Source organism: Prionailurus viverrinus, chromosome A2, assembly GCF_022837055.1.
Source record: "Prionailurus viverrinus isolate Anna chromosome A2, UM_Priviv_1.0, whole genome shotgun sequence".
NCBI lineage: Eukaryota > Metazoa > Chordata > Mammalia > Carnivora > Felidae > Prionailurus > Prionailurus viverrinus.
The window spans coordinates 76,484,518-76,509,511 of NC_062562.1; the positions used below are offsets into that span (position 1 = coordinate 76,484,518).

Genomic DNA, 24,994 nt, shown 5'->3' on the forward strand with positions numbered 1-24,994 from the left:
TCCTAAAAGAAAGGGGTTGTTTTGTAGAGTGTAATTCATAATCCGATTCTGTCCTCAATTGCTTCAGCCTCAGTGGCTGAGATTTCTGAGACAGGTGCTTTCTGTCCAGCTGAGATTCAAGATCGGCCCATTGAGCTGGGGCACTGACAACTTTCTAGCCTCTTCTAACCTTTCTTCCACAGGGGCAAGAAGATATCCGCAGGTCCTGCCAACCCCAACTCCCATGTGCCTGCCTCACTGTGCTGCCACCCACTAACTTCAATCTCAAGACCAGCACCAACACAAATTAAGGTTTAATTGAGTATATCTCTTTGGACGTTGATTAGTGGATTTCTGACCACTTAGCTCAAAAGGGATTCTATAATCCTAAAGAAATACCCTTTCCCTATCTATGTCTTGCTTATAAAAATCTTCATATAGGGGCGCCTGGGTGGCGCAGTCGGTTAAGCGTCCGACTTCAGCCAGGTCACGATCTCGCGGTCCGTGAGTTCGAGCCCCGCGTCGGGCTCTGGGCTGATGGCTCAGAGCCTGGAGCCTGTTTCCGATTCTGTGTCTCCCTCTCTCTCTGCCCCTCCCCCGTTCATGCTCTGTCTCTCTCTGTCCCAAAAATAAATAAACGTTGAAAAAAAAAATTAAAAAAAAAAAATCTTCATATAGAGAAGAACACATATATAGACAACTGAGGGAAACATGCCATCTGCTGGTGAAATATGTTGTTAATTTTGTTGTTTTAATGCTTTTGAAGTTCTGGACGGTTCCAGAGTGGTCCACTGTGCCACTTGACAGCTAATAGTATTTGATCTGAAGGAGTGGGGAATATGAAGGAAGTAAGGTGAAGATTTTTACTCTACTTATTTTTCTACACAATAAAAAAAAAAGCCAGTAATTGATTTACCCTAGTTTTTTTTTTTAATGCGTTCTGAAGAAAAATTGAGAAATATCCCTACTGTTAATTCACACATGCTTCTCAAACATAATGTTGGAACACTAGAGTTTTGAGGTGAGCAAAGGTATTACTAATACTAAATAATCAAGAGGTGATGTCAGCAAGATGGCAGAGTAGAAAGCCCTGGACCATCCTTCCCTCTGCAAATTCACCAACTCAACAACAGTCCATGAACAAATTTCCTTTGCAAGCAATCCAGGAACTAAGTGGAAAGTTCCTGCACTCGAGGTGACCGTGAAGCCAGAATCCCCAAAGCCAGTAGAGAGATTTGGGACACCCTCTGCCCAGAGTCCCTGCATCCGGCACAGCAGCATATGATCAGGAAGAAACCCCCTAACTCTTGCCTTCTCCCAAGGGGAGGAAGGAATTGGTTTGGGTGTCCAGTGCCCCAACTTTCCTGAGAGGGATCCCAGAGGACTAGCCTAGGTCTTGTCAGCCTTGGAGCTTGGACGGATCTACCACAGAGGAGTACAGAGATGGCAGACACCGTAGCTTCCCCTTCTTCCCAGTGCAGAGAGAGCAGATAAGAAAGTCCAGGTCTGGAGAGGGGCATCTGGTAAAAGCAGCAGGGCTACATGGGATTTGGCCCTAACAATCTGTCCAGCCTCTGCAGCAGGAGGTACGGCAGAGGGAACCGACTGCCCCAGGCAGATGGCCAGTTGGTCGGGGTGGCCGTGGCCACACAGGCCTACAGGGCATGGATACCCAACACTAGGTTGTGGGGGAGCAAACTGCACACTGCCATGTGACTCCCAGAATCCAGGCAGGCCAGGTCCCCATCCCCATGTCTGGACTGTGTAGACAGGAGGCTGAGTCAGCAGTGTGGGTACCTGCAGGCCACTCCCTGCCGGGTCCAGCCTGCTCTAAAACAAAGGCTTATCGGTGCCTGGGTGGCTCAGTCAGTTAAGCTCCCGACTCTTGATTTTGTCTCAGGTCGTGCTTTCACAGTTCATGAGTTCGAGCCCCACATTGGGCTCTGTGCTGATAGCATGGAGCCTGCCTGGGATTCTCTCTCCCTCCTCCCTATCTGCCCCTACCCTGCTTGTGCTCTCTCTCTCTCTTAAACTTTTTTTAAATAAGGCTTAAACATAAGACACAAACAGGTAAAGCTCCCAGAAAACAAACAAACAAACAAACAAACAAACAAAAACGGGCAAAGCTTCATGACACTGGTCTTGGCAGTGACTTCACAGATACAGCACTAAAGGCACAGGTAACAAAAACAAAAATAAACAAGTGGGACTAAATCAAAGTTGCCACACAATAAAGAAAACAATCAACAGAATGTAAAGTCAGGCTGTAGAATGGGAGAAAATATTTGCCATACATCTGATTCCAAAATCTATAAAGAACTCATAAAACTCAGTAACAAAGAAAACCTAATAACTCCTTTAAAAAACTGGGCTAAGGGGGCACCTGGGTGGCCCAGTCAGTTAAGCTTCCAACTTTGGCTCAGGTCATGGTCTCACAGTTTATGAGATCAAGCCGCACGCTAGGCTCTGTGCTGACAGCTCAGAGCCTGAGCCTGCTTCAGATTCTTTGTCTCTCTCTTTCTCTGCCCCTCCCCAGCTCATGTTCTGTCTCTCTCTCTCAAAAATAAATAAGCAATAAAAATTTTTTTTAAGAAATAAATAAAATGGGCTAAGGACTTGAACAGACTTTTCTCCAAAGAAGACATGCAAATGGCCAACGGGTATATGAAGAAATGTCCGTTGTCACTTATCACCAAGGAAATGCAAATCAAAGCCACAGTGAGATGCCATCTTACACCTGCTGGGATGGTATATATGTGTGTCTTTGTTAGGATGTGGACAAACTGGAGACCTTGCTGGCACTCTTGGTGGGAATGCAAACTAGCCCAGTTGCTTTGGAAAACTGTACGGAGGTTCCTCAAAAATTAAAAAATAGAACTACCAAAAAAATATAGAACCACCATATTATTCAAGAATCCCACTTCTGGGTATGTATCCAAAATAATTAAAAACGGGATCATGATATTACCTTTCCCACGTTCAGTGCAGCACTAATTACAAAAGCTAACGTGTGAACAACCGAAATGTCTATTGACAGATAAATGGATAAAGACAATGTGCTGTACACGTACAATAAAATATTATTTAGCCTTTAAAAAATATGGAAATTCCGCAAAATGTGACAACGTGGATGGACCTTGAAAGGAGTACGTTGAGTGAAATAAGGCGGACACAGAAAATGAGAACTACGTTATTCCACATGAGTAGTCCTATTCATAAAATCAAAGATGGGAACGGTGGTTACAAGGGGTCCAGGAGAGGGGGAAATGGGGAGTATTAATCAACTGACCTAAAGTTTCAGCGAAGTAAGATGAATAAGCTCTAGAGATCTGCTATTTAACATTGTACCTACAAGCCAACAATAAAGCACTGTACCCTTAAAATTTTGTTACGAGGATAGAGCTCAGTGTTCAGTGTTCTTATCACAATAAAAAGAATGCTAAATGATCAAAGTTTGTATCTTTGTTAACATTATAGTTTAAAAATCAGGATGAAAAGTTAATCTCACAAGAACATCATTTCTGCTCACTTGCTTTCCAGTATGTTCTCTTGAGTGGAATGAAAAGGAGGGTTCAGAGCCAGCAGGCTGGGATTTACACCTAACTCTGGCTAAAAGCTTAAGCGCATTACCGTAGTAACCATCATCAGATTACATCCTGAGAGGAGGAAATGCCAAAACCAGGGAAAACTCCGGCTTTTAACGACTGCATCCCTGAAGAGACTTGCCTTGTCTTAGCATCAGGAAACAAGGCGCATGACCTCACCGTCCTGTAGTTAGATGGCAAATTATGTAAACTGACACGACACCTCTTCAGAGTTCATTGCTGAAAGGCTTAGAGTCAAATTTTTGGCCAACCTCTAAATACACATTAGGGCCTCGTATGCATTTCGTCTACAACTCCACTCCTGGCTTCACTGGATCCATCCTACACTCTTCTTCCCCACATTCCACGTTCCTCCCCAATTATGTTGCTGGATCCGGGCGGCATTTACACAAGCCACCTTAAATCCCCTCAGAAAGATAGGGTAAAAATAAACATTAAGATTTGTTTGAAGGTTACCTGTTTTATTGTTATCATGCACACCCACACGTTTTTCACTTTGAGGTGAGTTTTTAACTTGAGGTAACGTTGAGTTTTCCTCCAGAGAGTATCTTCCGTTTTATTCCTCCCAGGAAGCTGTGCCACATGCTCGTATGTCAGTGCGATCTTACATGCATTATATTCTCAAAGTTCTAAGAAAGAAAGAATATACTTGATGAGATACACAGAAAACTAACTTTAGAGCAGTTGTGGTTTCCATTTTGCACACAAATCCCTGACACGTGGTACAATCACACTTGGAAGATGGTCTCTTTTCTTTGCCGAGAATACTGCCTGATTCAGCAAGTAAACAATCAGCATGGGTTTTCAACCCAATAAGTGAATGAACAAATTCTGTGGACAGGGTTAATTAAAAACATTAACTGTGAGTAACTGCAGCTTTCTACCTGATCCTTTCAAGGATTCAGAATTGCTGGTTAAGCCAGAAGTGGGGAATAGAATTTGGAGGGAGCTGCGAAAGACAACAGGCCTGAGTGTGCAGCTCTTTATGGAACATGCAGGAAAGTCAAGAGCAGGAGGTGATGACTGGGGAAGGAGTTTCAGGGCCCAGAAGGACTCTGGGGACAGAGGTGTCCAACAAGGAGTTTTAGGAATTTCTTGGTGGTGGTGGTGGTGGTGTTATATTTCGTTTGAAAAAAAAAAATCCTTTATTTGGTATCTCTTCAAGAAACTTTAGTAAAGGCTTACTATTTATTTAAGGAATTTGATGTTGGGATTACACGCATTTTTTTTTTAATGTGTTGTGAGGCAAGCTTCATTTTGTATCATTTGAGGAGGGGGTTTGGAGAACTCTGTTGGGAGGGATCTTTGTGCTCTCCTGAGGAACTATTCTCCTTTACTTTTAAGATATTTTTATTGTGGTAAAATATATAGAACATAAAATTTACAGTTTTAACTATTTTCAAGTATACAAATCAGTGGTTTTAAGTATGTCTGCATTGTTTGCAACTATCACAACCTATTTCCTTTCTTAAATTTTTTTTCTTTTTTTTCTTAATTTTTTTTTAACGTTTATTTGTTTTTGAGACAGAGAGAGACATAGCATGAATGGGGGAGGGTCAGAGAGAGAGGGAGACACAGAATCTGAAACAGGCTCCAGGCTCTGAGCTGTCAGCACAGAGCCCAACGCGGGGCTTGAACTCACGGAGTGTGAGATCATGACCTGAGCCGAAGTCAGATGCTTAACCGACTGAGCCACCCAGGCGCCCCTCCTTTCTTAAATTTTTTTAAAAAAATTATTTTTTTATTTTTGAGAGAGTGAGACAGCGTGAATGTGCACACATGCGAGGGGGGAGGGGCAGAAGGAGAGAGAGACAGAGAGACAGAGAGAGGAATAAATAATATTCCATTGTAGGTATATACCATTTTTGTTTATCCATCCTTCTGTTGATGGACACTTGGGTTGTTTCCACCCTTTGGCTATTGTATATAATGCTGCTATGAATATTGGTGTTACAAGTATATGTTTGTATCCCTGATTTCAATTTTTTTGTTTATATATCTAGGAGTGGAGTTGCTGGGTCACATATAATTCTATGTTTAACATTTTGAGGAACTACCATGCTGTCGTCCATAGTAGCTGCCCCATTTTATATTCCCACCATCATGTGTAAGGGTCCCCATTTCTCCACATCCTTACCAACACTTGTTATAGTCCATTTCTCTAAGGACTAATTGTGTTGGGAATCTTTTCATGTGCTTCTTGGCCAGTTGTTGATCTTCTTTGGAGAAATGTCTGTTCAAGCCTTTTCCATTTCTGATATTAAACCCCTATCAGACGTAGAATTTGCAAATATTTCCTTCCATTCTGTGGGTTGTCTTGTCACTCTCTTCATAGTTTCCTTTGATGAACAAAATTTTTATTTTTGATTAAGACCATTTTATTTTTTCTTTTGTTGCCAGTGCCTTTGGCATATTTAAAAAATCACTGCCTAATCCAAGGTCCAACAGATTCACCCCTATGTTTTTTTTTTCTAAGACTTTTATAGTTTCAGCTCTTAAAAGTAGATCTTTGATCAATTTTGAATTAATTTTTGTATATAGTGTAAGGTAATGGTCCAACTTCATTATTTAAATTTTTTTACTGTTTATTTTTGAGAGAGAGAGCACAAGTGGGGTTGGGGCAGAGAAGGGGGGGGGGACAGAGGATCTGAAGCAGGCTCTGCGCTGACAGCAGTGAGCCCAATGTAGGGCTCGAACTCACGAACCACAAGATAATGACCCGAGCCGAAGTCGAATGCTCAATGGACTAAGCCACTGGGGTGCCCCCCAACTTTATTATTTTAAATGTAGATGTCTAGTCTTTCCAGTACTATTTATTGAAGAGACTGTTCTCATTTTACTGAATGATCTTGGCATCCTTTGTTGAACATCGACTAACCATAAAGTGAAGTTTTATTCATGGGTTCTCAATTCTATTCCATTTGTCTATCCTTATGCCACTACTGCGTTGTTTTGACTACTGTCTCTTTGTAATAACTTTTGAAATCAGGAGGTGGGAGTGCTCCAACTTTGTTGTTTTTCAAGATTGTGTTGGCTATTCTGAGTGCTTTGAAATTTCATATGAATTTTAGGATGGGTTTTTCCACCTTTGTAAAAGACACCAAAGGGATTTTTTAGGGCTTTCATTGAATCTGTAGACCACTTTGCGTAGCACTGTAATCTTCACAATACTAAGTTTTCCAAGCCATGAACACAGAGTGTCTTTCTATTTATTTACATCTTCCTTAGTTTCTTCCAGCATTGTTTTATATCTTTCAGTGTAAAAGTCTTGTGCTTGTACACTGACTAAATTTATCCCTAAGTATTTTATTTTTTTTTTTTTTATGCTATGGTAAATTGAATTGCTTACTTGATTTCCTTTTGGGATTTTTTTCATTGTTAGTATATAGAAACATGAATGATTTTTGTGTGTTGATTTGTATCCTGAACTTTTAGAGAATTAGCTCCAACAATTTTTTGTATGTGTGTGATTCTTCAGAGTTTATTAGATACGAGATCATGCTACCTGCTAATAATATTCCAATTTGGATGCTTTTATTTCTTTCTCTTGCCTAATTGCTCTGGCTAGACCTTCCAATACTATGCTAAATAGAAGTGGGTAAAGTCAGGATCTTGATCTTAGAAGAAAAGCTTTCAGTCTTTCACTATTGTAGTATAATGTCAGCTGTGGGTTTTTCACATTTGGCCTTTATCATGTTGGGGAAGTCCTTTATATTCCTAATTTATTGAGTGTTTTTATCATGAAGGGGTGTTGGATTTTGCTGAATGCTTTTTCTGTTTCAGTTGAGATAATATCTGTTTTCTCCTTCATTCTATTAGTGTGGTGTGTTACATTCCTTGATACTCATATGTTGAACTACTCTCATATTCCTAAAATAAATCTCACTTGATCATGGTATATAATCCTTCTAATATGCTGTTGAATTCGGTGTGCTAGTATTTTACCGAGGATTTTAGAGTTGATATATTCATAAGACTTATTGTTATGTAGTCTTCTTTTTCCCTCTTTGTCTGGCTCTTGTATCAGGGTAATGCTGACCCCACAGAATGAGTTAAGCTTTGCCACCTTTTCAATTCTTTTGTGGAGCTTGAGAATTGGAGTTAATTCTTATTTAATTGTTTGATAGAATTCTCAATGAATGGAGAATTCTATCTGAAGCCATCCGGTTCTGGGTTTTTCTTTTTTGGCAAGGTTTTCATTACTGATTTGATCTCCTTCCTTGTTATAGGTCTATTCAGATTTTCTATTTCTTCTTGAGTCAGTTTTGGCATTTTGTGTCTTCCCAGGAATTTGCATTTCACCTTATTTATCCAATTTAATGGTATACAATTGTTTGTAGAATTCTTATAATCCTTTATATTTTTGTAAATTCAGCAGAACGTCCCTTCTTTCACTTCTGATTTTAGTAATTTTCATCTTCTTTTTTTTTTTTCCAGGTCTCCTGAGCACTTATTCTTTCCCAGTGGGGAGGATGCAGGGGTCCAGTGTTCCAAGTGGTGCAAGCCCCTATGGATACCATATGAAGCCATAGGCAGCTGAGAAATCTCCTCCTTCATGGGCAGCCCTTAGAGCTTGCCCATCACAGGGGTTACCCAGCACATTGTGTAAAACACAGACTTACCCACCTTCCAGGCAGGCACGTCTTTCCAGGAGGTCTCTTCCTCCAGGTTCTCCCAAAGCATCTTGTAGGACCCTCTGTTCCTTCTCCGTCTGAAACAGTGGCATCAGTGCCATGAGGGTCTTGAAGTCCTTAATCTTCAGGTGCCTACACTGGGTTCTACGTCATCATGTTCCAGTACCCAAAGAGCAAGGTCCCGAAGCCCACAGCAAACATCCTGCAGCTCAACAGTCCCAGCACAGAAGGTTTCACTTGTAGTCATGGACCCATCACCCCCTCACCACCCCCCATCCCCCACCACCCTGCTGCAGGGGCATGTCCTGTTTTACCTTCTCCACTACCATGCTGGCAGGACCTTTCTTTTGTCAAGGTTTTTGATCTTTTCAAAGGACAATCTTTTGATTTTGTTGATTTTTGATATTGATTTTATATTCTCCATATCATTTGCCTCCACTCTAATCTTTATTATTTCTTTCCTTCTGCTAAATTTGGGTTCAATCTGTTTCTTCTTTTTCTAGTTCCTGACAGTGCAAATTTAGTTTGTTAATTTGAGATTGTTAATCTAATACTTGATTGCTCAAAAATTCCCTCTTGACACTGCTTCTGCTGCATCCCACCCGTTTTGGTATTGTGATTTCACTTTCATTCATCTCAAAGCATTTTCTAATTTCTCTGGTGATTTCTTCTCTAACCATTGGCTCTAAAAGTGTGTTGGTTTCCACATATTCATGAGCTTTCTAGTTTTCCTTCTGTTATCGATTTCTAGTATCACTCCGTTATAGTCAGAAAAGATACTTCATATGATTCTAATATTTTAAAAATCTATTAAGACTTTTTGGTGGTCTAACATATGGTTTATCTTAGAGCATATGCCTGGTGTACTTGAGAAGAATGTATATTCTACTGCTGATTGGTGGAATACATATCTTTTAGGTCTAATTGGACTATAGCATTATTCAAGTCCTCCCTTTTCTTATTGATCTTTTGTCTTGTTCTATCCATTATTGAAAGATGGACACTGAAGTCTCCAACTATTATTGTGGAACTGTCCATTTCTCCCTTCAGTTCTGTCAAAGGATGCTTCATATATTTTGGGCCTCTGTTGTTATGAATGTGTATGCTTCTAATTGTTATACCTTGTTGATGAATCTTTCTCAATATATAATGTCTTCTTATGTCTCTTGTACACTTTTTTGACAGCAGATATATTTTTCTGATAAGCTACCCTAGTTCTCTTTTAGTTACTATTTGTATTAAATATATATTTCCATCCTTTCACTTTCAAGCTCTTTGTGTCTTTGGGTCTTAAGTGAGTCTTATAGACAGCATATAGATGAATCCATGTTTTGATCCATTCCACCAAGTTCTGCCTTTATATTGGAGAATTTACTCCACATACATTTTAAAATAATTACCAATTCAAAAGGACTTATTTCTGCCATTTGGCTGTATGTTTTCTATATGTCCTATGTGTTATTTTCCCTCCACTACTGGCTTCTTTTGTATTTGATTTTTTTGTGTGTAGTGCACCATTTTTATTCCTTTTTGTTCTGTAATTTAAAATAATTTTCTTAGTGGTTACCTTGAGAATTACAATTAGCATACTTAAACTTATAACAACCCTGTTTGAATAATATCAATTTAGTTTCAATAGTATTCTCTACTATTCTTGTATATAATTATCATCACAGATTGTACATGTTTGTATACAGTGTGCCCATAAACATATGTTTATCGTCATTATTTTATCATTGTCTTTTATATATTCTAGGAGAACAAGGGGGAGTTAGAAACCAAAAGTGCAATTTTACTGGGTTTCACATTTACTTATGTAGTTGTTGTTACCAATGTGCTTTATTTCTTCACATGGCTTTGAGTTATTGTCTAGGGTCCTCTCATTTCAGTTTATTTTTTTAATATTTATGTTTGAGAGAGAGAGAGAGAGAGCACGAGCAAGGGAGGGGCAGAGAGAGAGAGAGGGAGACAGAGGATCCAAAGCAATTTCCGTGCTGACAGCAGAGAACCCAATATGGGGCTCAAATTCAGGAACTGTGAGATCATGACCTGAGCCAAAATAGGGCACTTAACTGATCAAGGTACCCAGATGCCCCTCATTTTAGTTTAAAGTACTCCCTTTAGCATTGCTTGTAGACAGATCTATTAGTAACAAACTCCTTTAGTTTTTGTTAACTTGGGAATGTCTTAATTCCACTTTTACTCCTGAAGGATACTTTTGCCAAATATAGAAATCTTGGTTGACAGGTTTTTTGTTTTTGTTTTTGTTTTCCTCTCAATACTTTGAATGTGTTATCCCACTGCCTTCTGGTCTCCGTGGCTTCTTATGAGAAACAAGCTGTTATTGAGGATTCCATGTACATAGTAAGTCATTTCTTTCTTAGTAATCTTAAGATTCTTTGGTTTTGGCTTTTGAGATTTGACTATAATGTGCCTCAGTGTGGCTCTCTTTGAGTTTATTCTGCTTGTGATTCTTTGAGCTTCTTGGATGTGTAGATTAAGGAATTTCATTATATTTGGGAAGTTTTCAGCCATTATTTCTTCAAGTATTCTTCCTTTTCCTTCAGGAATTCCCATAATGCATATGTTGGCCTAAATGATAGTGTCCCAAAGATCCCATAGACTCTGTCCACTTTTGTTCTTTTTCTTTCTTATTTCAACTCCTAAGACTGGAAACTTCTTACTGTCCTATCTTCTAGTTCACTGATTTTTTTCTTCTGCCTGCTCAAATTTGTCTTGAACCCCTCTAGTGAATATTTCAATTCAGTTATTGCATTTTTCAGCTCTGGGATTCCTAGTTGGTTTATTGTTGGTTTCTCTTTATTCATATTCTCATTTTGTTCATACATTATTTTTCTGATTTCCTGATTTCCTTTAGTTTTTGTCCCATGGTTTCCTTTAACTCTTTGAGCATATTAGGACAGTGATTTAAAGTCTTTATCCAGTAAGTCCAATGTCTGGGCTTCCTCAGGGATGGTTTCTGTCAACTTTTTTTCCTGTGAATGGGCCATATTTTCTATTCTCTGATTTTTTTGTTGCTGTTATTGAAAATTGGACATTCAATTATTACAGTGTGGTAACTCTGGAAATCAGATATTCCCTTTTCCCCAGGGTTTGCTCTTGATTGGTGAAGACTTGGTTTGTGTTAAGCCAATGTTTTAACTAAGACTTCCTTGAAAGTCAGGAGTTGAAAAACAACAACAAACCACTTCTCCAAGTCTTTGTAGATTGACTCTGTGCTGCAGCATTTCAAACACTTAGCCAGGCCTTCTACAATTCTGTCTCACCCTTAACTTCCTGTTTGTACTGAGCCTACCTATCAGCCAGTAGTGAAAACACAGGGTCTCTCAAATATTTTCCGAATATGTACCCCCAGTATGCATTACTGCTTTTGAATGCCCCAATTTCCCCAAGAAAATCCCACTCCCCAGCTTTTCCTCCCTGGCTTTAGGTGCTCCATTGTATGTCTCAAACATAATCTTTGGCCTCAGACAGCAGTGGGGTTTTTGATCACCATGCAATGTTATTCTTTTAATGTGTATTTATTTTTGAGAGAGAGAGAGACAGAGAACATAAGCAGGGAAGGGGCAGAGAGAGAGAGAGGGGACAGAGGATCCAAAATGGACGCTGTATTGATTGCAGAAAGCCCAGTGTGGATCTCAAACTCATGAACTGTGAGATCACAACCTGAACAGAATTGGACACTTAACCAACTAAGCCACCCAGGTGCCCACCATACAGTGTTTTTAATCAATGCCCAACACCTTTCTTCCCTGAGTTGTCTCCAGGTTTGGTGAAATAGAGATGAGTGCCTTGTGTTATCCTTCAGGTAGCCTCTAGATAGGTTAGAACAGAAAAACACATAGTAATTTGCAAATGGTATCTGTTCTATTCTCTCTGGAGCCAGAGACAAGGGTTACACACCAGGAATAGGCTGTGGTCTTCAAGACTGTCACCATGCTGGGGAAGTGTAGGGTACATTAAAATGTCACAAAACGATATCATTTTTAAGTTGGCTTTTTGTTGATTCAGCACACACCTGGCTGTAAACCTTTGGTGTTTTCCAGAGTTCTGATAAAGTTGGTTCTGACAGCTTCTGGTTGTTTATTCCTGCAGAAGGATGGGAGCTTGGAGCCGCCTGCATCACCATCTTGCTGACATCACTCCAATGGAGCCCTCTTGACCCGCCCCTGCTCTGAGGGCCACACTTACTCTCAACTCAGATGCCTTCTTCCCAACAGGACCAGAACAGAACTCATCATATTTTCTTCCAACCTACTTCTCTCTTCTGGGTTCTTTGTCTGGAAATGGTTAGGTCATTTCCTCAGTTATTCAGGCCAGGAAGCTTCTATTTTTCCCACTTATTTGGTAGAGTGGTAGTCAGTCATCAAGTCTTGATGACTTCTAACAATTCTCTTATCATTCCCCTTATCACTAACTCACCATTTCTACCTTAGTTCGGGTTGCTGTAATCTTTCATGTTATTACAATGCCTTCTGCCTGGAGAGCCTGCATCTCATTTTGCCTCTCCATCTCCTCCATGGAGCACTTACCCCTATGTGCTTACCCCCTAAGAACCGTAGAACACATGTAAATTTTCTATCTCCTTCTTTTAGAGTTCTAGAGTTTCAGTACAAGAACTGTGTACATTCAGTCTTGCAACAACGTCTGGCATATAGCAAGAGCTGCATAACTTATTCTTGAATGTCTAAAACAGGCCAACAATACCTTAAGGTGATATGATAGAGTATAGTAGATATGGTATCGTAGACATAGTAAGACAGAAACCAGCAACGTGTCTTTATATATAAGCATCAAGTGTATGCATATATGATAGTTTTGAAACTTTTAAAACTGAATTCTTGGGGGGCGCCTGGGTGGCGCAGTTGGTTAAACGTCCAACTTCAGCTCAGGTCACGATCTCGTGGTCCGTGAGTTCAAGCCCCGCGTTGGGCTCTGGGCTGATGGCTCAGAGCCTGGAGCCTGCTTCCAATTCTGTGTCTCCCTCTCTCTCTGCCCCTCCCCCGTTCATGCTTTGTCTCTCTCTGTCTCAAAAATAAATAAATGTTAAAAAAAAAATTAAGAAAAAACAACTGAATTCTTGGGGTGGGCTCAGTCAGTTAAGCGTGGACTCTTGGTTTCGGCTCAGGTCATGAACTTGCAGTTTGTGACTCTGAGCCCCGCGTCTGGCTCTTCACTGACAGTGCAGATCCTGCTTGGGATATTCTCTCTTCCCCTTTCTCTTTGTCCCTCCCCCACTCACACTCTCTGTCTCTCAAAATAAGTAAACTTAAAATTTTTAAAAAATAAAAAAACAACACTGAATTCTCTTTCTTGCTTCCTTACCTCTGATTTTGAAAATCCTCCTTATTTCTCAAGTCTGATTTCATTCCTTACCTTCTCCAGCGCCTAACCATCAAACATACACCTGTCAATTCAGCACTTAATTATACACTAATTTGAAATCCTCTATATTATTCATAATGCTCCCCTCATCAAAAAAAGGAGGGATATGCAGATGTTAGCATAGATCTACACCAAATTGCTATAACATCTATTTCCACATAGTCATCCATCAGTGACATGTTTAATAATGTACTGTCCCACAGTGATTATAATCAGATGTTGTTTCTGTGAGTTTTGACTCCCCGCTAGATTTGCCCTTTCCTGAAGGTAACATCCTTCACTCAGCCATTTTTTTGGTATCAACCAAGAACCTACAGTTCAAGCAGACACACGATACATATTTTCCCAACATAAATGTTTATGGGTTGTACACTCATGCCTCGGTCTGTAATTGAGTGAGACGTATGGAATGAGGCTCCCTTTGCCCAAATTTATTTTTATTTTATGCATCTAATATTTTCATACAATGTGCTTATACCTGGAGAAATATAGCCTAAATGACAATATTAAGGGAAAAAGGTAATCTTCTCTCCCCAAGGAACCTGGCTGGGTGTAGATGGGTTTCTCCACTTCACACTGCTTTCTCATTATGTTCTGGATACTGACTCTCAGTTTGGGTCATCCAAGGGGGGACAACCCTCGACATGTGAAGAGGCCATATACAGTCCTATTCCAGTCAGCAGTCAGAGCCACACAAGTGTATGCGAGCCCACTTTAAAAATAAAGAAGGAAAGTAGGTTTTATGGGAAAAGTCACTTAACTTAGGCTCTGTCTCCCACATGGCCCAGGACAGAAAAGTTTTCAAGCTTCCTATCAACAGCTAAGCAAACTCAATCCGTATACATATTATGCAGCTTCAAGGCTGTTATGGAATAGCACAGTGTGTCTGGCAAGAAATAAAGTTTGATTCAGACATATGGGAAAAGTTCTGGTCCTTCTGGGACAGTCTCGTCCTGGGCTCAATCACAGTAACAAGCAAAGAAAAGAAAACAATCATTTAAAAGGTACCGTACTTTAGTTTCCCTCAGGGTTCTCGGGAACCAACACTTCAAACATTTGATTGATGGTCTCCATTGCTTCATGGATATTAGATGATCCATGGACAGCATTTTTCAAAACACTTGTTCCAAACTGGGCTCGGATAGAATCTGGGGACAGTAGTTTTGCTTCATCTGGGTCTACAGGACCCATCAATCGTCTCCAGTCTGAAACAGCATTCCACTTGGTCAGAATCATGACCAAAGACAGACCTCTGCAAAGAAGAATGCTTTCAGAAGATTTTGGCTATTTACACCTGTAGAGATTGCATACACAGCTAAACACAGAATGCCACACTTGATCTTTATTCTTTGTCCTTGTCACTGTGATTTTGTGGGTTTTTTTAAGTTGTTTTAAATGTTAATTTGTTTTTGAGAGAGAGAGAGAGAGAGAGAGAGAGAGAGAGAACACACATTAGTGGGGGAAGGGGCAGAGAGAGAGGAGACAAAGAATCCCAAGCAGGCTCCACACTGTCAGCACGGAACCCAGTTGATCTCACGACACAGGGCTTGATCTCACGAACCATGAGATCATGACCTGAGCCCAAATCAAGAGTCAGACGTTTAACCGACTGAGCCACCCAGGCACCCCTTGTACTTTCTTTCTGTTTTTCCATTTCTCCCCCTTTTTGGGGAGAGAACAGGTTTTTGTGCTGCATGAGTGCTATAGGTTAAGTCTAGAGATATGTGTCAGACACTGTTCCAAGTATGTCCAATGTACTAATTATATAACCCTCACAACAAACCTATGAGATGGATACTATTATTATCCCCATTTTATAGATAAGGCAATCGAGACACAGATTAAATATGTTGGCAAAACAGAAACTTAAAACCAGAAATTGAAACCCATATCACCTCTATATAATGTTGAAGACCTACAGAAATAGAGGAATAAAGGAAGGAAGGAAGGAACGAACAAAGGAACGAAGGAAAGAAGGAAGGAAGGAAGAAAAGAAGGAAAGAAAGAAGGAAAGAAGGATGGGTAAGGAGAAGGGAAGGAAGGAAAGAGAGAAGAAGATAGAGAAAGAAGGAAACAAAGAAGAATGAACCCCAAATATTAACAGGGTGTCTTTGAATGAATGAAATTAGATGGAATGTTTTCATTACATTTTGTATTTTTCAGTTTCTATAATGAATATTTACTACTTTTATCTTGCAAAGGATTATATATCAGAAACTTACTCAGATAACACTTCCAGTACATCTTTATAAAAGTCTTTTGTTTTTATTTTTGAGTAAATTTTGTCTGCTGCTTCTTCATTTAGGAGCATTTCCTTCATCTGTGTGATTTCAAATCCAGACTCTTTAATATATTTCAAGATCTCCTCTAGGGAAAAGAGATATTTGGTAATCTTGCAGAATGCCTCCACTTTTGTTCCATGTTCAAGTAGACTGAAATAACTATGGAAAGTAATCATTTTACTTGCATAGTGTGGCTTAAAAAGCAAAAACTATGCAAAATGAAATTGAACTGAAAAGCACCATGTTAACACATTAATGCAGATGTTCAATCTCTGAGGTGCACTTTTCCAGGATGCACTGACAACATCTCATAGACTATAAGGAGAGGGGAAGGGATGTGCCTCTGTGCCGAAAGTGAAGTCATGTTTTCACGTCCATGCTACAAATGTCAAGGAACTCCTTGCTAGATATGGATTGAAGCAGGGAGCCGATCTGAACTCTTCTCTCTGAAGTAGCAAGGCACCATGGAGGGAATTGAATAAAGTAAATCTTGTCAAAATCTCACCAGCCGCCTAACCTTTAAGGGCTACATTTAGTGAGCCAACTGAGGGATTGGGCGCTTTCTGATAAAACAGTCTGTTCTTTGGTCCAACACTTAGAAGTGTTGTACTGGTTTCTAAAGGTCAAGTTGGGCATAACTGATAGAAAGACTGAAGAAGACTGGACTTCTATAAAGGGGGTCACCAGGATCTGCCCTAGGGGGGGCACTGTGGGAACAAATGTGAATGGAACATTAACATTTCTTCTAGATATTGTCTGCTTAGAGGGCCTGGCCTGGAAACACAGCTTGTAAAGAAAGAGCCATGTATAAAGGCTCCTGCAACCACAGGCAAGTAACCATTAACTCTCTCTGGGAAGATCAGAGATGACTTCCAGAAAGGCCGATCTTTGTGTTAAGTACAGAAACGGTAAGAGATGATCACCAAGCAGACAAGTAGAGAAAGAACACTGTAGGAACAGTGCAGAATTTCAAAAAAATAACGTTAATGACAACACTATGTATTAAAATTTATGAGAGGGGCGTCTGGGTGGCTCAGTCAGTTAAACGTCTGACTTCGGCTCAGGTCATGATCTCACAGTTCTTGAGTTCAAGACCTGCGTTGGGCTCTGTGCTGACAGCTTCATAAAAAATGTGTCTCCTTCACTCTCTGCCCCTCCCTGGCTTTCTCTCTCTCTCTCTCTCTCTCTCTCAAAAATAAATAAACATTAAAAAAATTTTTTTAATAAAATAAAATCTATGGGATAATCAGAAGATTAAACCAGTAATCAAGGAAAACATATAACTTCAAAATTTTACATTGACAAAAATAAGAGAATGAAAATAAATGAATTAAAGATCTAATTTAAAAAGGTAGAAAAACATTTTTTAAAACTACTAGAGAATCAAAGGAAGGTGAAAATTAAAAAAAAACAACAACAGAAAGTAATGACTTAGAAAAAGAGAACTAACTCCTAAATGAATCAAATTCTGTTTGTTTGAGAGACAACAAACTAAGAAATGACAGGGTAGAAATAACCATTGAAACCAGGCCCAGAAATTTTCATGGGAAAGATTTCATGGGAAATCTTCAAATAGCAATCCCACTGCTGCTTAAACTCCTCCAGAGTGCCGAAAACAAAGACATTCACATTTTTTATGAAGTATTACATTGTTATTTAACCTTGCACAAAAAAAATGAAAAGGACGGACCAATATCATTGTCAGTCTCAATGTGAAAAATCCCAAATAAGATATATGCAACTAGAATCCAAAAGCACATTTAAAAATACCTCACGATTAAGTGTAATTTATACAGGAATGGAAGAATGGCTTGATATTAGAAATATCATTAATATGATCTTTCGTGGTAATATATCTATGGAGAAAAACATCGTCATCTCCATCAACTCTAAAAGGACTTGAACAAAATTCATCATCATTTTGATTATAAGGGAGACAGAAAGAAGGATGAGGGAAGGAGGGAGACAGAACAAATATGACAAGAGCTAATTGTTAACATCGAGATCAAGGGATATGGGTGTTCATTGCATAGTTTGAAAATTTTCACAAAATTTGAAGGGGATGTATACATTGACTTTCATTTCTAAATATTTACCTCTTTGTTCCTGTGTTACATGAGGTTTAATCAGTGCTAAAGTCTGTTGAGGGGGAAAGAAATATTGTATTTCCTTTTCAGCAGTTTCTAACGAATCACTTCCATACAACTGGTTGATAGGCAAACCTTCCACTGCAAATTGCACGCATAAGCTTTGAAAATGAAGTCAAGAACTATTAGAGCATCACATAACACAGTATAAGCCAACACAACAGAACACTATTTTTACGAATTGTTCAAAAGTTATCAAGCACCTCATTCCTGATCTAGACATTATGCGAAAGGCAATAATGACAGAGTGGCTTGGAGCATATTACTTCCTTATAAGGAGGTAACAGTCATCAGGAAGACAGAGCATGAACATTTAAATAACCACGATGTGAATATTTACAGCTGACTCTGAAAGAATGAACGGATGCCTTGGTGCGATGAAAATGCAGACTGTACGATCCCGGCTGCACTACTCGCTAGCTATGTGTCATTGGGCAATTACTTAACCTCTCTGTGCTTGAACTGTCTCAAATACAAATAATAAAACTGTTTTGGAAGGAGATTTTTGAGGGTGGAATCAGATGATACATTTGAAACATATGGCGCCTATTAAGCTCTCCATATTCATTTCCCTTCTGTCATCACTAAATATTATCGAGCTCTAGAGATGGCATTTGACTCTATAACGTGGATCCCGAATCACAAACACTGAATCCAAAAGATACCGCAATGGAACCGTCCAGCAGAGCAAGTACGGTGATAAAAGAGGAGCATACAGGATGGGTTCATGTAAAGAGGCAAGAGTGAGGTTGATGGTACTGGACATGTTGGGTTAGGCAGTTTATTCTGGATCTGCTTCCTCTACCATAGAGGAATACATACACTTCCTAAATCAATTGTTGCTCCTTGATGTTTTTTTCAGTTGCCCTTTTTCCTGTCTCTTTATCTATATATGGTTCAGTAGAGGATACACACACTGCTTATTTCATTCTCTGCCCTTTACACATAGTCCTGAATTGCCAACCCACAAAATTCAGCCACAGCGAATAATGTCCTTTCCTGTTAATGACCTGACTTTACTGGTCATTGGCTTTCGGTCCTCAGACCCTCTTCTTGCCTCTCTGCTTTTACTGATGCATTCAGATTTCCTTTTTGCCTTATCCAACTTGAACTTCCCACTTGATCCTTGGCGGTTCTCTCACCTCTGATTTGAAGATGTTTGCAACCCAAGACCCAACCCCTGGGATTCCAGGGGTAGGGGATTTGCACAATGAATGTATAAGGTGTCACCTAACATATCACCAGCACTTACTCTGTTCACTGCAGAGAATAACCAGCCTCCGTGGTGCCGTTAGACATGATTATTGAGAAAAGTGTGTGTGAAGGGGAGGATAGGACAGAGGGAGTAGGTGATGAGTGTGAGGGTTGCTGTGTTTCTCCTTTATGCAAGTGACCTTATTTCAGATTAAGCCAGGCAGTGCTGAATCTGACCCAAGTGCAGGAAAGGGCAGAGCTCTGCTGAGTTATTCTAACAGCAACCTGAAGGAACTGGGTGGAGCCACGGAAACTGGGAAAGGAGGAACCAAAAATAACAGTCAAGATTAGCTGTGAACTTGTAGCAACATAGGGGGCATAAGGGCTTTGGTTGGAATCCTCACTATAATAGTGGGGTAGGGAGGAGCAGTTACTGAGTGCCTGCCTTCACCGGGAGAATGTACCTCCGTGCTGGTGCACTACCTTCACACTTGAAACTGTAATTTCTAGAACAGTATGGCTAGAAGTGTAGGCCTTGTGTTGATAGGAATTCCTGTCTCGAATGCTATACCTTGCCTTTTATGCTAGGTTTCATTAAGTGATTCTATGGCATTCTGCTCATACTACTTATAGACTGTCTAACCCTATTATCCTTTATGGTAATTGTAGAGCTAAATAAGGGGTAAAATGTGTCCATGCAGAACAAGTCAGATTCCAGATATCCTACCCAAAAGAAAACATTTCAACGGTTACATGTGATGCTTCATTAGTACTGTTATTTATTATACCAACACGTATGGCAAGTTTTCTGTATCTGATAGAGCATCTCTGTTCTTGCTCACTTGCAGGATGGGCCTTTCCTCTCCTGAATTGATTCCTACTAAAGGCCAAGAGATGGCCTTTTGGCTGGGTACACCACTTACTTCCCATCCCCACACCGAGCATCCCAAAACCTTCGTCTGCAAAGCCTTGGCTCTATTTGAGCTGCCATTGGGCTGGGCCTCCAGTCACAATCAGGGAAAGTAGTTTTTCTGGGAGCCTCTCTTGGACTGGAGCTGTGGCTCTTGTACCCGCATCCAAAATAAAATTAAAGTGTCTCCCATGAAAAAAGTTTGGGACCCACGGTATGAATCCTACCTCTCTGGAAGAGATATCTTGGCTTTTTCAACACTGCTGGGCCCAATTAACTCTTTCCAGTGTTGTAAACAATTGTCTCTCAATAAAACAAGGGCTAGAGATGGACCGCTGTTAAAAGAAAAAAAAAAAGCCGTATATTATGGCTCAGTAGCTAAATATGTATAGATAATACAAGTCGAGATAATTCTTTTACCATGACTAAGACTAATTTCCATCGGTGTACTCCCAAGAGTATATTGAGCACCTTATACAAGTATGGAAGTAGACTAAGGAAGGGAAGAGAAGGACCTTGGTTCTGATAGATAGGTTCCTATATAGTATTCCCATATTCCTGCTGATTCATGTACCCTTGCTGGATTTCTGTCCCAGCTGCTATTTCACTTACCCTTCCAGAAACCTGACAGATTTCTAGCATCTTATTCTCCTTGGACTAATGATCGCTAGGACTACCAAAACCCTCGAGAGTCAGTGAGTTCTCTACTTGGACATGATGTCACACACCACAGATTTCTGGCACTCGACTCAGCGGATTCCAGTGACTTCACCTGGGCCTTTCCATTGCTCCAGTAGCATTCCAGGGGGACGAGAGCAGATGAGACAGTTGAGCAGAGACTTGAGGTGGGGGTGAGACTGGCAAAGAAGGAGACTCAGCACATGGTTACAGAACTGAGAGGTGTGGCAGCTTGACCAGGGCAGGTTCAGAAGAAGATTTAAATGATTCAAAACTCAACCAAATGAACCACAAGAGACTCTTAAAGACAGAGAACAAACTGAGGGCTGATGGAGGGACGTGGGTGGGGAATGGGCCAGATGGGTGACGGGTACTAAGGAGGGCACTTGCTGGGATGAGCACTGGGTGTTGTACGGAAGTGATGAATCACTGAATTCTACTCTGAAACCAAAATCGCACTGTATGTCAACGAACTAGAATTTAAACGGATAAATAAGACTAAATCAGATTGCGCCTTCTAAACCTGAAATCTACTTTACCTGGTCATTTTTTTTATAAGATTTTCAAAATAATCTTCATTTTCATATTCCTTGCACAGCGTTTGTGCTTCCTCTTCTGACAATACGATTGGTCTCTGCATCAGTATTTTAAAGCCTTCATCATGGATGATACCTAAAACGTTCTCTAAATAAAAAGTCACATGATAAGTGTTAAACTGATGGGTTGCTGGCTATCCATACCAGACTGAATGTATTATTATGAAGGCATATAATGCCTCTCATCCTCATATGAAATTTAGAAGTTGGCAAAAATAGCTTCTCAGATTTTAAGGTGAACAGCATTGTTAAGGTGAACGTACCAAATTATGATTTATGACGCTGTGTCTGATTTTTCGTCACACAGGAATCACACACATGCATACACACAAGCAGAGGTGTCTCACTAGTAAACCTTTTCCTTAGTTGCACATACGAGCATGTGTGTGGGTATAGACAGTAACCAAAATAACGAGTTAACACAATTACAGAAGTATGTGTAAACAGTTTATATCTTCACTAGCCCTATTTTACTTGTCCCACTTGGGGAGAAACACAATGATTGGAAACCCAAAAGTATTTCTCGGTCTCCTCCTTCTCTGGCGCACGTCCCACTGTGGAAGTCTAGAAAATGCAATACTCAACTTCTCCAACCTTCCTTATGGACAGGTGGCGATGCTGCCCAGATCTGGCCAATGATACACAAAGGACCTGGACTGGGGCTGCTTCTGAGAGAGGTACCCGGGGGGACGGCTTCCCTGCCCTACACCACCTTCTGTCCTGTCTAAGGCATTTCAGCGACATGAGGCCTGGAGCTGTGAGGCCATCTTGTAACAAAGAAGGCAAAACCCGAAACACAAATGCTGACTCGGGGCCCGGACAGCACTGGGCCCCGCTCAAAGCCAAAAATGCAACCTAGCTGAAAATGCATCCTCTCCCCTGTTGGGCATGGAATAGAGTTAATGGACTCAGCCTAAGCAAACCATTGTCAGGAAAGAGTAAAACAAACAAGAAAACATACAAGTTTATAGAGTTTAAGCAATAATTTGCTTCAGAACGAGCTCACAGACAATAGGAAGAAAAAACAGAATGTTTACATAGTTCTTGGATTTTAAAAGGTAGAATCCTGGGGTGCCTGGGTGGCTCAGTGGGTTAAGTATCAGCTCAGGTCATGATCTCACGGTTCGTGGGTTCAAGTCCCATGTCCGGCTCTGGGCCGATAGCTCAGAGCCTGGAGCCTGCTTCAGATTCTGTGTCTCCCTCCCTGCCCCTGTCCCCTTTCCTCCTCCCTGTTTCCCTTTCCCTCCTCTTCCTTCCCTCCTCCCCAGTCCCCTCCCCCCCCCCACAAGCTCATACTCTCTCTCAAAAATAAATATTAAAAAAAAATTTTTTTAAGGAGGAAGCCTTAGAGGAGACTGAAATAATTTGTAAGGTTTTTGCATTGCTGAATTTAAAAAAACAAAAACAAAAACAAAAAACGTTTTCTCATATGAGGGTACCTAGTGGCCAACAGTTTACAAGTGACAGCAAATCCTCAAACAATTTGCATAGGATGGCTTCTTGTCATGGCTTATGAGAAAACCTGAGGAAAAATATTTAGGGAAAGCAAAGCTCCATAAAGTTAAAGAAACTAGACTCAATGAGCCTCTCCTTAGTTGGTACTGTCTCAGATGGGTGATCATAAGAATTACAACACAACACAGAGGGGCCTCAGTTTCTAATGATTAAAGTAAAAAGCATGGGGAGTACCACTATTTGCAAGATGGTATTGCATTTCCTTGACCTCATTACTCGAGGATTCGGTTCCGCTTCAAATTCCAATGTAGACAAATATGATAGATATGATAATAAATATTTTATTTTGTTGCATAGTGTCCATGAGGCTTTTCAGATGTCACCTCAAGTAATTCAGTGATGCCACTTGATGCATACATTCAGTGGCAGGTGTGGGGATGCAGAGAACTCCTAGACAAAGCACCTAGCAATTGTATGGTTGCTTCGTGGAATAACCTCATCCATAAAAATCATACTTCAAAGCCTAGAGCACTTTGCTATCTTCTATCTCCTCTATCACAGACAAATCGCTAAGTCAGGTGGTTAGTAACCAAATAAATATGGAAAAACCAGTTCATTCTTTTTTAAAGAATATTTATTTATTTATTTATTTATTTATTTTGAGAAAGAGAGAGAGAGAGAGAGAGAGGCAGAGAGGGAGGGAGAGAAAATCCCAAGCAGGCTCCATGCTAACAGCGCAGAGCATGTCATGGGGTTTGAACCTATGAACCATTAGATCATGACCTGAGCCAAAATAAGAGTCAGACATTGAACCGACTGAGCCACCCAGGTACCCCAAAACCAGTTCATTCTTTTCTTTTTTTTAATGTTTTATTTTTGAGAGAAACAAAGAGTGAGAGCGAGGGAGGGACAGAGAAAGAGGGAGACATAGAATCCAAGGCAGGCTCCAGGTTCTGAGCTGTCAGCACAGAGCCCAAGGTGGGGCTCGAACTCTTGAACCGTGAGATCATGACCTGAGCCAAAGTCGGAGGCTTAACTGACTGAGCCACCCAGGTGCTCCATGACCAATTCATTCTGATATATCTACAAAATCTTGGAAATTTTTGAGTAATGAGGGAAAATTCCACAAGTATCTAAGTGAAACAAACAAAACATAACAAAAACTGAATTATCTGCAAAGAAACAAAAACCAGGCTGAAAACAGACTTTCCTCCTCAATGCAAAAAGTCTATAGGTTTGGGGATGGGGGATTTATTTCTTAAAAATATACAGTCAGGTAAGTTTCCTTTATACACAAAGGTAACAAAAGATATTCTTAAATATGCCAGTGTTCAGAAAACGAAAGAAGTACATATCTTTTTCAAAAACGTGTTTAAATATATGTGCTTCAGGTGTGGGGTGCCTGGGTGGCTCAGTCGGTTAGGCGTCCAGCTTCAGCTCAGGTCATGATCTCACGGTTTGTGAGTTCAAGCCCCACGTCTGGCTCTGCACTGACAGCTCAGAGCCTGGAGCCTGCTTCGGATTCTGTGTCACCCTCTCTCTCTGCCCCTCCCCCACTCACGCTGTCTCTCTCTCTCTCTCTCTCTCTCAAAAATAAACATTAAAAAATTTAAAATATATATATATATATATTTCAGGTAACATAAAATATAACTAAGTGATTAAAAAGTGGGAAATTAATAGATCTAAGGACTGTGGGAACAGGAAAACCAATTTATATAAGAAAAATTCTAAACATACCCGTTGTAAACCTGACCATAAACAAGATATAAATTGCAAAATATTATCAAAAGATAAGATATGCATCGTAAAAGTAACATCACCACCACCATCGGTATACTAAAACTTCAAACAACAGTCACAAAAATTAAGACCACAGATATTATAACTGGGGTGGGGTTGAGCATGGAGAGAGGAATAAAACTCTGCTACACTCCATCTTGTGGGATGGAGACTTGGGAGGATATCCCCATTTTAGGAGCCTTCTTCGTTTTGATTTTGCTTTTTCCCTCTCCTGGACCTACTAGAAGGCAAGCCCCAGCCGTGAAATGTACTGTGAAGGGAGCGGAGGCCCTGCAAGCACCTAAAACTGAGAGCAAGTCCTTCCC

General features: G+C 40.3%; 1 protein-coding gene across 4 annotated transcripts in view; it reads right to left on the reverse strand.

Moving 5' to 3' along the window:
* Positions 1–4,120: 4,120 nt before the first annotated feature.
* NME8 (NME/NM23 family member 8) overlaps positions 4,121–24,994 on the reverse strand; it is a 56,056-nt gene continuing 35,182 nt past the window's right edge. For all 4 annotated transcript variants that reach the window (XM_047839740.1, XM_047839759.1, XM_047839732.1 and 1 more), the window contains exons 12-17: positions 21,375–21,519; positions 20,385–20,492; positions 18,003–18,154; positions 15,847–15,991; positions 14,638–14,876; positions 4,121–4,213 (exon numbers count right to left, since the gene is read on the reverse strand). In XM_047839740.1, coding sequence (XP_047695696.1) covers positions 14,639–14,876; positions 15,847–15,991; positions 18,003–18,154; positions 20,385–20,492; positions 21,375–21,519 — 788 coding nt within the window. In that variant the 3' untranslated portion in view covers positions 4,121–4,213; position 14,638. The remainder of the gene's footprint in view (positions 4,214–14,637; positions 14,877–15,846; positions 15,992–18,002; positions 18,155–20,384; positions 20,493–21,374; positions 21,520–24,994) is intronic.